This window comes from Perca fluviatilis, chromosome 1 (genome assembly GCF_010015445.1).
Source record: "Perca fluviatilis chromosome 1, GENO_Pfluv_1.0, whole genome shotgun sequence".
NCBI classification, from domain to species: domain Eukaryota; kingdom Metazoa; phylum Chordata; class Actinopteri; order Perciformes; family Percidae; genus Perca; species Perca fluviatilis.
In genome coordinates this window covers 6,626,903-6,639,402 of record NC_053112.1, presented here as the reverse complement: position 1 = coordinate 6,639,402, position 12,500 = coordinate 6,626,903, and the positions used below count along the sequence as shown (strand labels likewise).

Genomic DNA, 12,500 nt, shown 5'->3' with positions numbered 1-12,500 from the left:
TTTCTGCTGTGTGTTTGTTGCTGGATTGGTTGTGTTGTTAGGCAAAATGTTAGTAGTTTTTGTGAAAGTGAAACTAGTGAGTGTGAAGTGTGAATTTGGGAGTGGAGGTTAACGACTCTCAGGTGCTTTTGACTGATTAGCCAGGGTGTGACCTCCCCACCTTGATTAGACTACTTAAGCAAGCTGCATTCTGGCTGCTGTCTGGAGATTCCTTCGTATTCTTTCGGATGTTTAATACCAAGTGTTGTAACAGCGGCCATGTTGTGTATAGTTTAGGGTCCTCGCCACCACCAGACCAATCAGCATTGAACAGATTGAACATGTAGCTGGACTTGAATGGCCTTCTTTTGACTGAAAGTTCTGCCAAACAACAACTTGTTCTGCTCACCAGAACCATGTCCACTTCCTCACAGTCTGCTGCATTGAACGCTCCACCTACGTAAACACCTTCCCGTAATCAACGGCGCCGTCACTATGGCGACCAGCGTAGCGCGCCGAGTGCAAGCGTAGGGTTCGGTTCGCTGGGAACAAATTCTAAGATTCGGCAGAAACCAGAACCTCCGTCAAAAAGCCCAAATATTCGTCCGAATCCGAGTCCTGCATTCAGTTCATCCTTGGTTTGTTTCATGTCCCTTTCCGGTAACATGGACTAACATAGATTAATAAGATTAATAAGCAGCCAGGAAGCACTTTGTAAATGTTAACTTGAATTTAAACACAGTTTTAGGCCTGGGACTGAAAGGGTTAAACTGCACTACTCATTGTTTTTATTTAATGTGAGTAACTAACAGCAACTTTGTCAAAGTTGAAACTATTTCCTATCTTCCAAAATACAGACAAGCTAAAATACCCCAATGTTGGATGGATGGTCCTTTTCTCCTCTTAGGTATTTAAAAATATATATATTTTAAAGTATTGGTAGGATACAGAGGCCCCATCGCTACAGCAATGGAAGGGACTAATGAAATACTATTTAAGTATAGAAAAATCAATGTTTGAAGACCGGAAAACAAGGAGCAACAATTCAACAAGGTGTGGCAGGACATATATGAAGTCTTGTACACTTAATGGCTAAGAAATAAGGAAACCAAGTGTGTGTGTGTGTGTGTTTCAAAAAGTTGAAACTATTTTATTTGGATTAAGTCGCTAAATGAAGCCAAATCTCCGGCGAAGCTTGCAGATAACTTCCAACCAGTGACGGACTGGCCATCTGGAATATGGGCAAATGCCAGATGTACCCCTATGGGCCACTACTGATAATATGTCTTTGGTTAATTTTGATAAGTTATTTTATGCATGCAGCCACAGATATTCAAGATTGTACCGAGGTGCGTGGAAAGATCCACTCAGGAAGCCAAAGTTACTAATTTCCAAGCTAGGTTATTGACAAAAATAGGGCCTGTGTGTTGCCAATGCCAGAGCCATTTTTTGATCCCAGCCCGTCCCAGTCTGGATTTTACATTTAACAAACTGGTCCAAACACACATATCACTAAGTCCAACTCAAAGAATCTGACTCACGCAAGATGATTCAGGGGGCATTTTTTCTATTCTGCAGAGAGAAAAGGCTGAGTCATGAGCAGCCACCTTTTCTCTCAGCAGTGGAAACCATTCATCTATCAGTGCTCTCGTTTGTAAAGCTCTTGTTAGCGCTTGTTACGCACCATTAAAAAGACTGTTTGCACGTGTTAAAGCATGCGAAGCCTGCGACGTAGACACAAAGTGCAGAAGGTCACTTTCAGGAATCGAAACCCCAGAATTGAAAATGTTTCTTCAAGAATATCCGCAGCGGTGTAGTCTACGTGACACGCAGGTATATGCCGTACGCCCACTGAGAAAGCGCCAGAATTTCCGTATACCCACTTAAAAATGTGCAATGATACGTTACAACATGAACTTACACTTCAGATATTTGTTTTTGCTAATACAGGTTGAGTAATGTGACCACAAACTGAACAAATGCTGCAGAACATGCAGAGAGACTTATATAGTACACCCATTACAATAACTAGCCCAGTGGTTCTCAAGCTTTTTTCAATAATGTTCCCCTTTTGAACAGTTTCTTTAAGCCATGTAACTCCTAATCAGCGCAAATAATTTTTGGTGGAACAAAAAAGTCTCTATAAAGAAGAGCAATACAGCGATGTCAGAGATAGATTTACTAAACAACAGCCTTGGACCTGGAAAACGTTTAGATGATGATGGAAAAAGGAGACATAAACTTGGAAAAGACGGTAGAAAGAAGGAAGGAAGGCAAGAATAGGTCGAAAATAGTAATAAAAACGTAGAAAAAAAGCAGTAGAAAGAAGGAAGGCAACACTAGGGCCACAAAAGGGACACAAAATTCAAATAAGCGAAAAACCTTGAAAAAAAGTGACAAAAACTTTGAAAATAGAGACAAAAACTTTGAAAAAAGTGACAAAAACTTTGAAAACAGACAGTAGAAAAAAGTAAGGAAGAGAGGCAAGAATAGGTCAAAACAAACGACAAAACCTTCAAAAAAAGGTGACAAACTTCAACAAATGCGACAAAAACTTTGAAAAATGCGACAAACTTGGTAAGCCAGTGAAAGTAACTACAGCCTTTATCTGCCAGACAACACCAGAAGGTAGATAATGGATTTAGTCACAACTCGTAGTTGACAGTTGTGGGTAAGCTCCAAGTTCATGGAAGTTACATAGAAGTCTTTGTCATCTACCATTTCTAAAATAAGAGCAATGCAACCACACACTGTAAAAATAATGGCTGTAGCATCGGTAACGTCACGCGTTGGTATGACTCAACATGGCATGGTATTAACTCTCCCACTGAATCCAATCCACATCATTAAAGGTCCCATGGCATGAAAATTTTACTTTATGAGTTTTTTTCTAACATTAATATGCGTTCCCCCAGCCTGCCTATGGTCCCCCAGTAGCTAGAAATGGTGATAGGTGTAAACCGAGCCCTGGGTATCCTGCTCTGCCTTTGAGGAAATGAAAGCTCAGATGGGCCAATCAGGAATCTTCTCCTTATGAGGTCATAAGGAGCAAGGTTACCTCCCCTTTCTCTGCTTTGCCCGCCCAGAGAATTTGGCCCACCCATGAGAGAGAGAGAGACATCATGGCTTTCAAACGAGCAAAGTGGCAGTTGGTCAAGGAAGGGACTTCAGATACAGTATTAGGGGACCACTAAGGTCTATATAAAAGAGACTTCAGATACAGTATTAGGGGACCACTAAGGTCTATATAAAAGAGACTTCAGATACAGTATTAGGGGACCACTGAGGCCTATATAAAAGAGACTTCAGATACAGTATTAGGGGACCACTAAGGTCTATATAAAAGAGACTTCAGATACAGTATTAGGGGACCACTAAGGTCTATATAAAAGAGACTTCAGATACAGTATTAGGGGACCACTAAGGCCTATATAAAAGAGACTTCAGATACGGTATTAGGGGACCACTAAGGTCTATATAAAAGAGACTTCAGATACAGTATTAGGGGACCACTAAGGCCTATATAAAAGAGACTTCAGATACAGTATTAGGGGACCACTAAGGTCTATATAAAAGAGACTTCAGATACAGTATTAGGGGACCACTAAGGCCTATATAAAAGAGACTTCAGATACAGTATTAGGGGACCACTAAGGCCTATATAAAAGAGACTTCAGATACAGTATTAGGGGACCACTGAGGCCTATATAAAAGAGACTTCAGATACAGTATTAGGGGACCACTAAGGCCTATATAAAAGAGACTTCAGATACAGTATTAGGGGACCACTAAGGCCTATATAAAAGAGACTTCAGATACAGTATTAGGGGACCACTAAGGTCTATATAAAAGAGACTTCAGATACAGTATTAGGGGACCACTAAGGCCTATATAAAAGAGACTTCAGATACAGTATTAGGGGACCACTAAGGCCTATAAAAAAGAGACTTCAGTTTTTTTTTTTTTTTTTTTTTTTTTAAAATATTTTTTATTTTTTTTTTTTGGTTCTTTTTAGGTTTATATAAAAGAGACTTCAGATACAGTATTAGGGGACCACTAAGGTCTATATAAAAGAGACTTCAGATACAGTATTAGGGGACCACTAAGGTCTATATAAAAGAGACTTCAGATACAGTATTAGGGGACCACTAAGGTCTACATAAAAGAGACTTCAGATACAGTATTAGGGGACCACTGAGGCCTATATAAAAGCATCCAAAGAGCACCATGTCATGAGACCTTTAAATTTCAACATTTTGAGAAGGTACATGCCCCCAAAAAAACAGCGAATGAAGTCTATGCACGTAGCCTACCGTGAGGTGCTGAAACAGCCAGGCTCTCAGGATGTTGGTGGCCACTTTGGGGAAGATGCCTCTCTTTTTGTTGTGCAGTTTGTCTCTGTCGGGGTCATCGTCGTCCCCCGTGCTGGGAGAAGCCATGCCGTTATCCAGACAGTCACCTGAGCAACACAGCGAGGAGAAGACAGAAACTTCATTTGACAGTCTCGACAAGAAACTAACGTTTCCGGAAGTACCAAACATGTCAGGCTGGTTGGTACACATCTGGTCTCGCATTGCCAGACCTTCCTCCACAGCAACAACTCCTTTTTTCCCCCCTTACTGTACCGAAAATGAACCAAACCGTGATTTTTTTGTACCGTTACACCCCTAGTTGGTATGTTGTTTAACCCTTGTGTTGTCTTCCCGTTCGACCATGCAACATTTTGTTTTTCTGGGTCAAAACCAAGGGGGGTAAGCGAGCGTCTGGCAAGCGTAGCTCCTATGGTGCCGTTTTGATGCTACCAAGCCATCACCTCCCGTTAGCATCCCATTGACTCCCATTCATTCTGACGTCACTTTGACAGAGAATAACTTTACATCTGAAGCGTTTAAAGACTCTATTTGTCCGTTGTTTATTTCTAAAGAAACACGACAATGTATAAAAGGCTCCATTACCTTGTAGCTCACGTTATGGCTCCGTAGCAGACGCTTTTATAACAATAGGCTAACGATTGGCTCATAACCACGAGACTTACCGTCACACAGTAGAGGAATTACCGTATAGTACAGGAGAAGCTCACAGGCAGTTTGGACTTCCATTAGCTGTTTAGGTTTAATGACTAATGTTAACTAGCATGTTAGTGATCAGTAATTAGCCTGTGTCTATGTTATCTCCTTACATATACCTACGCTCTGCGTCTCTATAAGATTGGGAATGATTGAGATTTCTCTCGGCACAGCTACCAGAAGACTTCACACTTTCAGACAGGTTGCTCACGTCACATCTACGTCTTCAAGCTCAGTTGGAGGCTGCTCAGTAACGCTCAGCCAGCACCGGGAAAGAGACTTCTGATATCCTTCACTGGTCTCGTACAGAGACACGGGGTCTGGTGGTCCATTTCTTTTTTCCTGAAATTTTTTCTCAGTTTATCAGATGTTTTTGTCGATTTTGCTGTGCTTTTTTGGACGTTTTTGTTGTTTTTTTTCCATCATTTTGTCACTTTTTTAAATTTTCTTTTATAATTTTTTGTTTTCAAATGCTGTAAAATTGAATTAAAAACCCAAATTCAATGAAAATAGTGAACTGATCATTTATTTTACTTGTGAAGAGCGTTTTAGGGAACCATCCACGTTATTATTTTAATTTTTTTTTGTCAATTTGGTTGAAAGAAACCCAAATTTCTGATATAGAAACTTTTTGAAAATGGGTCAAATTTGACCCCGAGGACAACAGGAGGATTAACCCCCCAATGTAACCCTAAAATACACACAGTTCTTGTTTTCCGTACACATTTTAAGCTCCCTGAACGGTTATTTTTACCTCCTTTGGGGACTGGGTTATCTTTCATATTTCTTGAGGGGGGACAAATCTACCTCTTCTAAATATTGGGAGCTGCATCCTCCCCCAAAATCTACCCCTATGTTTACTATATTCCCAGTGGTTGCAGAGTGCTGCTACACAGCCAGCTAGCTAACGTTAGCATGTTTCACTCAGAGTTCACAAGTCCTCTGAGCACTTTTCTGCCCATTAGAGGCGCCCAACAAACACATGCCTTCGCTCGTGTACTTTCCCTGCACAGAATTCCCCAGACGGTGAGTGAATTCGCCGGCGTGCTCTGCTCCGTAACCCTCTCTTCGGGGCCCCCACCATCCCCCCACGCAGGTTTTTGGATTGCGGCACATATAATGCAGCATTTCAACTTTAAAAAAAAAAAACACTAAAAGCTGCTTGGACTGGTGTTTTTTTTTTTTTTTTACTGTACTTTCTGTGCCTGTTTAATGAGGCTCATTTTCTCCTCAGTGTTTTTAACAGCGCCGGGCCAAGGTTAAGGCGATGGTCCCCGGCAGTCGGCCTGCAAGCGGGAGCTCCCGGCGCTGCCCAGAGTCAGCAGAGGAATCGGGGCCTCCCCCCGCGCCTCAACACAGGCAGGATTCTGCCGCGCAGCAGAGCCTGAGAAGGTGGAAATAATCATAAAAATGATGCGTAACTCCATAAACAAGCTCTCAGCCTCATTAGGCTGAACCGCAAGCTCCCCGAGGCTGATTTACACCCCACGCCTCCACCCTAACCCTCGCTGCTCTCTCCCCTCCGAGAGCCAAGGAAACAAGAGGTCCGACCCAACCTGCTAATGCTTTGTGACAACTCGGCTTCACAACAACCTGTGAACTACAGGCAGAGACGCCCCCGGCCTGTTTTCGTTCCCAAAATAATCACCTTTTGCTGTCATTTGACGAGTTTGCCCCATTAATTTTTTATTTATTCATTTATTTTTGTCATTTATAGGCCTTTATTACGACAGGACAGCTTAGACATGAAAGGGGGAGAGAGAAAGGAATGGCATGCAGCAATACGCCAGGGTTGGAGTTGAACGTGCGGCCGGCGCATGAAGGACTGAGCCTCTGTACATGGGCGCACGCTCCACCAGGCGCCCTTTCCTCAGTTTTTTTACCGATGTAATTTAAATATCTCACGTTACTATATTGTGTCAACAGTTAACTTCAATTAACATTGCATGAGGCGTTTTCTTTTGCACGATGCAAATTTTCCACCAAAAAAAGTTCCTTCCCGAGACTATTTGGTGGAGCCACCGTCCAGTTTGTTTGGTTTAACAAAAATGCAAACAACCCAGAGTGTTTCTTTCTCCCATCCCTGAATGTATCAGACCTTACTCCACAGCGCTGTGGAGACAGAGCTGGCAATGCCAGACTTACCACATCTTAACCACAGCTCTGTACTGAACACACAGACATGGGGTCCTATCTTGCACCCGGCGCAGCGCAGCGCAAAGCCCGAAGCAAGAGTCTTTGCTAGTTTAAGACCGACATAGTTGTCAATTTCCCGTCCAGCGCCCACGTTGTTTAAATAGCAAATGCACCTGCACCCATCTGTGCGTCCATGGGCGTGCTGGTCTTACAGGGAGGTGTGTTCAGGTGCATTCTGGGCGTGTTGGTCTTACAGGGAGGTGTGTTCAGGTGCATTCTGGGCGTGCTGGTCTTACAGGGAGGTGTGTTCAGGTGCATTCTGGGCGTGTTGGTCTTACAGGGAGGTGTGTTCAGGTGCATTCTGGGCGTGCTGGTCTTACAGGGAGGTGTGTTCAGGTGCATTCTGGGCGTGCTGGTCTTACAGGGAGGTGTGTTCAGGTGCATTCTGGGCGTGTTGGTCTTACAGGGAGGTGTGTTCAGGTGCATTCTGGGCGTGCTGGTCTTACAGGGAGGTGTGTTCAGGTGCATTCTGGGCGTGCTGGTCTTACAGGGAGGTGTGTTCAGGTGCATTCTGGGCGTGCTGGTCTTACAGGGAGGTGTGTTGAGGTGCATTCGGGGGGTGCTGGTCTTACAGGGAGGTGTGTTCAGGTGCATTCTGGGCGTGCTGGTCTTACAGGGAGGTGTGTTCAGGTGCATTCTGGGCGTGTTGGTCTTACAGGGAGGTGTGTTCAGGTGCATTCTGGGCATATTGCTATCTTGAGGCAGCGGGAAGTGATCGCGCCATTGACCAACAAAAACCTGGTCTAAAGTCAATAACGCAGCATTTCATTGTTATTTTAACAAAGCATTAGTAAAATGCTCCTAGGCTCGTGCACACTATGCTTGTTACACACACAGGGACGCACAGCAGCACACACACATGCAGAAGATTACTAATATAAATATTAGGGTGTAAATCCTCCATCATAACAGCAATGCTCCAAGGTCCAAACGCACCTGGCTTTTAAAGGGAATGGGAGATGATCTCTGATTGGTTGATTGCATGTTAAGCCCAAAACACACCTCTGATTAATGAAGACACTAAGTACAACCCTTTAGGACCAGGCGCCCGGCACACAGACCCTTTTTGACCACCGTCAAACTAGCAAAAGTGGATTCGTACACGCCCTAAACACACCTACACCAGGCGCTTCACACTGTGCCCTTAGATCGTTAAAATAGGACCCCTGAGACCGATATTGATCCTGTCATCACTCTTGTGTTTTCCTCTCTTCAGTAAAAACTCAACGACAGAGAAAGCGCACTCAAAGTGACAGTATTATGATCTTCTACGCCGAGGACATGTTTCTCTCTTTATGATCTCCAGGACGGCGAATTAACACGCTGGCCAAATATGCCGTGGAGTTTGGCTCTGGCTTCTGAGTTATAGCCGGCAGTTAGCAGATGTCATTTGAAGTCCTGCTGAATTGCGTTTTTTTTTTTTTTTTTTTTTTTCAGCAACGTCAAAGAAATCTTTTTTATTAACCAACCATTTGGCTCCGACGCGGAGGTCAGCTGGGGAGCTGGCTGCGTGTGAGTGATGTTTAAATATCTTCCAGCCAAAAGAGAGACGAGCTGAAGCAGCTTGAGCTCTGGCTGCTGATTCTTGAAGCCAGATCTTTCTCCAAATGGAGGTGTCTTTGTAAGTAAGTAAAGTTTATTTGTATAGCACCTTGTCACAGATAAAAATCACAAAATGCAATACAACACAAGAAGTCACAATACAAGCAAATTGAAATACAAATAGAAAACATAACAAACAACCACTCGACTAAGTGAAAGCCTGCTTGAACAGCAGAGTCTTCAGCTGCTTTTTAAAAGATTCGACAGAATCCACACCACGTAGCGAGAGAGGCAGGTCATCCCACAGCCTGGGAGCCACTGCTGGGAATGACCGATCCCCTCTAGTGCAGGAAACCACTAATAGCATCTGACCCTAATGATCTTTGGTTTCATTGACTACATTTACATGCACATAATATTCTGGTTTTTGCCCTAATTCCGAAAAAGACAATATTCCGACTCAGCTGTTTACATTGTTAATGAAAGTAAGTATTCCACTAATATTCCCGTTTACATGTACAGGATGTTTTCTAAGTGATCCAGCGGTGGCGGAGCGTGCGAACACAGCGTCCTGCTTTCATTCCTCCAATCAGCTTCTCGAAAATGTCGCCGTAGCGATGTGTGCCAATATCCCCAAAAACCTGTTGATATCCAAGTCTTTGATCATGTTTAAAAGTTGCTGCGTTTCTCCTCCTTATCGGGTCTGCAGCCCTGCAAACTGTCGGCTGGTCGGTTTTTGTACAGCAACCGTAGCAACGCACAGAGCTGACCGTACGCCATAAACTGTCACAAACTGCAGTAAAAACCCTGATTGAGACGCAGATTCCGAATGCGCTGTTTAGATGTACAAACAATGCCTCTAAAACCCATATAATACCAGAATATCCCACATGTCTTAATCAGAAAATGCTATATTCGGAAAAGGCCTTATCCTGAATATCCAAAGAAAACATGCTGTTTACATGACCTGAATCAAATTCGGAATATTGTCATATTCGGAATAATAGTGTGCATGCAAATGTACTGATTGTCTGTACTCAAAAAGTTGGAGCTTGACTGGATCTAACTCTTGTAGTTTTGGATATCCCCGACTTAAATAACCACAGCTTTGTATCCAACAAGAAACACAGAGACAGAGTGCATTTAAAGGTGCCCTGCCACACATACCCGTTATTACTTGCATTTGTCGAAATATGTATAGGTCCATATGTGTTTGTGTTATGTGGTGAATGTGAAAATGAACTGCTACCTCCTCTGTCAGCTCTAGCCACTGAACAGAAATAAGCAGAGAAATCAGACCAATCACAACAGCTGGTCAGTCTGACATCATGTTGCCTGAGCTCATTACTATTCATGAGCTCGCCCAGTTGGGCTGTGTAAAGGATGCTGACAGCCAGGCTCTCATTGGCTAGCTGTTAGCCAATCAGAGTCAAACAGCTTAGCTTGCTGAATATTAATGACAACTGGCACAAATCGAGCCGAGTCTTCCTGCAGGCTTTCTATACCACGCTAGAATGGCTTGAAACAAGGGAACCAAGGTTACAGAGTCCACGGTAGATCTTCAGACATCACCACAAAGTCATGAAATATGTGTGGCAGGCACAGGAGGGGAAAACAACTCTCCGCTCTGAATTGACTTGTCAGAAAAATACCTAAAAGCCACTGTGTGATAGGATGCACTACCAACAATGTAAAGAACCCCTAACTTAAGTTTTTCATTAGCTGCCGAACCAAAACACTGATGAAACAGAACATCTGGAAACAGTTATGAGGAATCAGCAGGAAGAATGGGAAGACTCTAAGCTATAATGTTATGCCCAACGTTACGTATTTACAACGTACATTTTGTTACCAATTCAAACATCCAAATGTCAGTTTTAGGCTAACTATGTTCCTGTAAGTTAAGCTAAAGCATTTTGTTACCAAGTCAAATATCCAAATGCCAGTTTTAGGCTAACTATGTTCCTGTAAGTTAAGCTAAAGCATTTTGTTACCAAGTCAAATATCCAAATGCCAGTTTTAGGCTAACTATGTTCCTGTAAGTTAAGCTAAAGCATTTTGTTACCAAGTCAAACATCCAAATGTCAGTTTTAGGCTAACTATGTTCCTGTAAGTTAAGCTAAAGCATTTTGTTTACCAAGTCAAATATCCAAATGCCAGTTTTATCTAGATGTTGAGTTAAAAGACCACAGGAAAAGACAGCAGATTCATCCTCTGGGGAACATGAATATCTGCACAAAGTTTTATGGCAGTTATCGAGACATTTTTTACTAAAAGCCACACATTTCAACCTCATGTCGCCGCTGAATAAAAAGTCAGGGAAACATCAAATTTGGTAGGCTTCATCTGTCGGGGAACATGAATGTCCGGACAAAATTTCATCTCAATCCATCAAGAAGTTGTTGAGATAGTTCAGTCTGGAGCAACCAACAACTACAGCTCCGCTCATTGCCACAGGCATTCTGTCAAAAAAAAACAACAACCTTCAACCGAATTGTTAAAAAGTTCACAAAATAACTGCCGTCTCTGATTTGAAATGGTGTTTTTGCATGTTATTGTCCAGTACAGACTCATTAATCATAGAGCAAGCAGAAAAAAAACACACACACAGGAACGTGTTCTGTTTCCCAGAAAAGACCAATGAAAGCAACTCTTAACGAGAGAAAAATAAAACATTGTCTGGCTGAAGAAAAGCCCAAAACGAGCCACAGTCAGTCTATCGCACCATTAAAGCTGCTGAATGTTGGGATTGTAAATACTTGATTAACAAATCTCTTATTAAATCAAAACAGCCTTTTTTTTTTTTCTGAAGGTCAGACTTGCATGTGACCCTGGGCAGCAGGTCCCCCCACCGCGGTGTAAACCTGTAAATGTGTGCGGCAGGCAGAGAAACCACAGGGTCTGTTTCAGTTGGACCGCTACCAGACGCTAGCAGAACCGGCCTGGACGGAGACCAGCGGCACGAGGCCAGAGCTGCTGGACCCCTGTGCGTCTGTGTGTGTCAAAGTGGAACTACACTTCCTGTTGTATTATATCACAAGTGCACGTATGGAGTTCCCGTTGTTATGTGTGTTATTCTGTTGTTATTTTATATCGACTAACTCTCCTGTTGTCCTCAGGGTGAAATTTGACCCATTTTCAAAAGGTTTCTGTATCAGAAATGTGGGTTTTCTTTCAACACAATTTTAAAAATAACGTGGATGGTTCCCTGCAACTATTACTCTTCGCAAGTAAAATAAATAGAACGTTGAAAATGTAAGAAAAAAATGTCAAAAAAGCACAGAAAAAAGTGACAAAAAGCACCGAAAAAAAAGTGACAAAAACTTGAAAAAATGTGACAAAAAACTTGGAAAAAGTGACAAAAAACTTGGAAAAAGTGACAAAAACTTGGAAAAAGTGACAAAAACTTGGAAAAAATGACTAAAAACTTGAAAAAAGTGACTAAAAACTTGAAAAAAGTGACAAAAACTTGGAAAAAGTGACAAAAACTTGAGGAAAAAGTGACAAAAAAGTTGGAAAAAAAGTGACAAAAACTTGGAAAAAAGTGACAAAAAACTTGGGAAAGTGAAAAAAACTTGAAAAAAGTGACAAAAAACTTGGAAAAGGTGACAAAAATCTTGGAAAAAAGTGACAAAAAACTTGAAAAAGTGACAAAAAAACCTTGAAAAAAAAGTGACAAAAACTTGAAAAAAGTGACAAAAAAATTGGAAAAAAATG

General features: G+C 42.2%; 1 protein-coding gene across 1 annotated transcript in view; it reads right to left on the bottom strand.

Moving 5' to 3' along the window:
• LOC120568096 (homeobox protein Meis1-like) overlaps positions 1–12,500 on the bottom strand; it is a 67,884-nt gene that overhangs the window by 19,917 nt on the left and 35,467 nt on the right. The window contains exon 8 of the mRNA XM_039815363.1: positions 4,293–4,438. Within this exon, the coding sequence (XP_039671297.1) occupies positions 4,293–4,438 (146 nt within the window). The remainder of the gene's footprint in view (positions 1–4,292; positions 4,439–12,500) is intronic.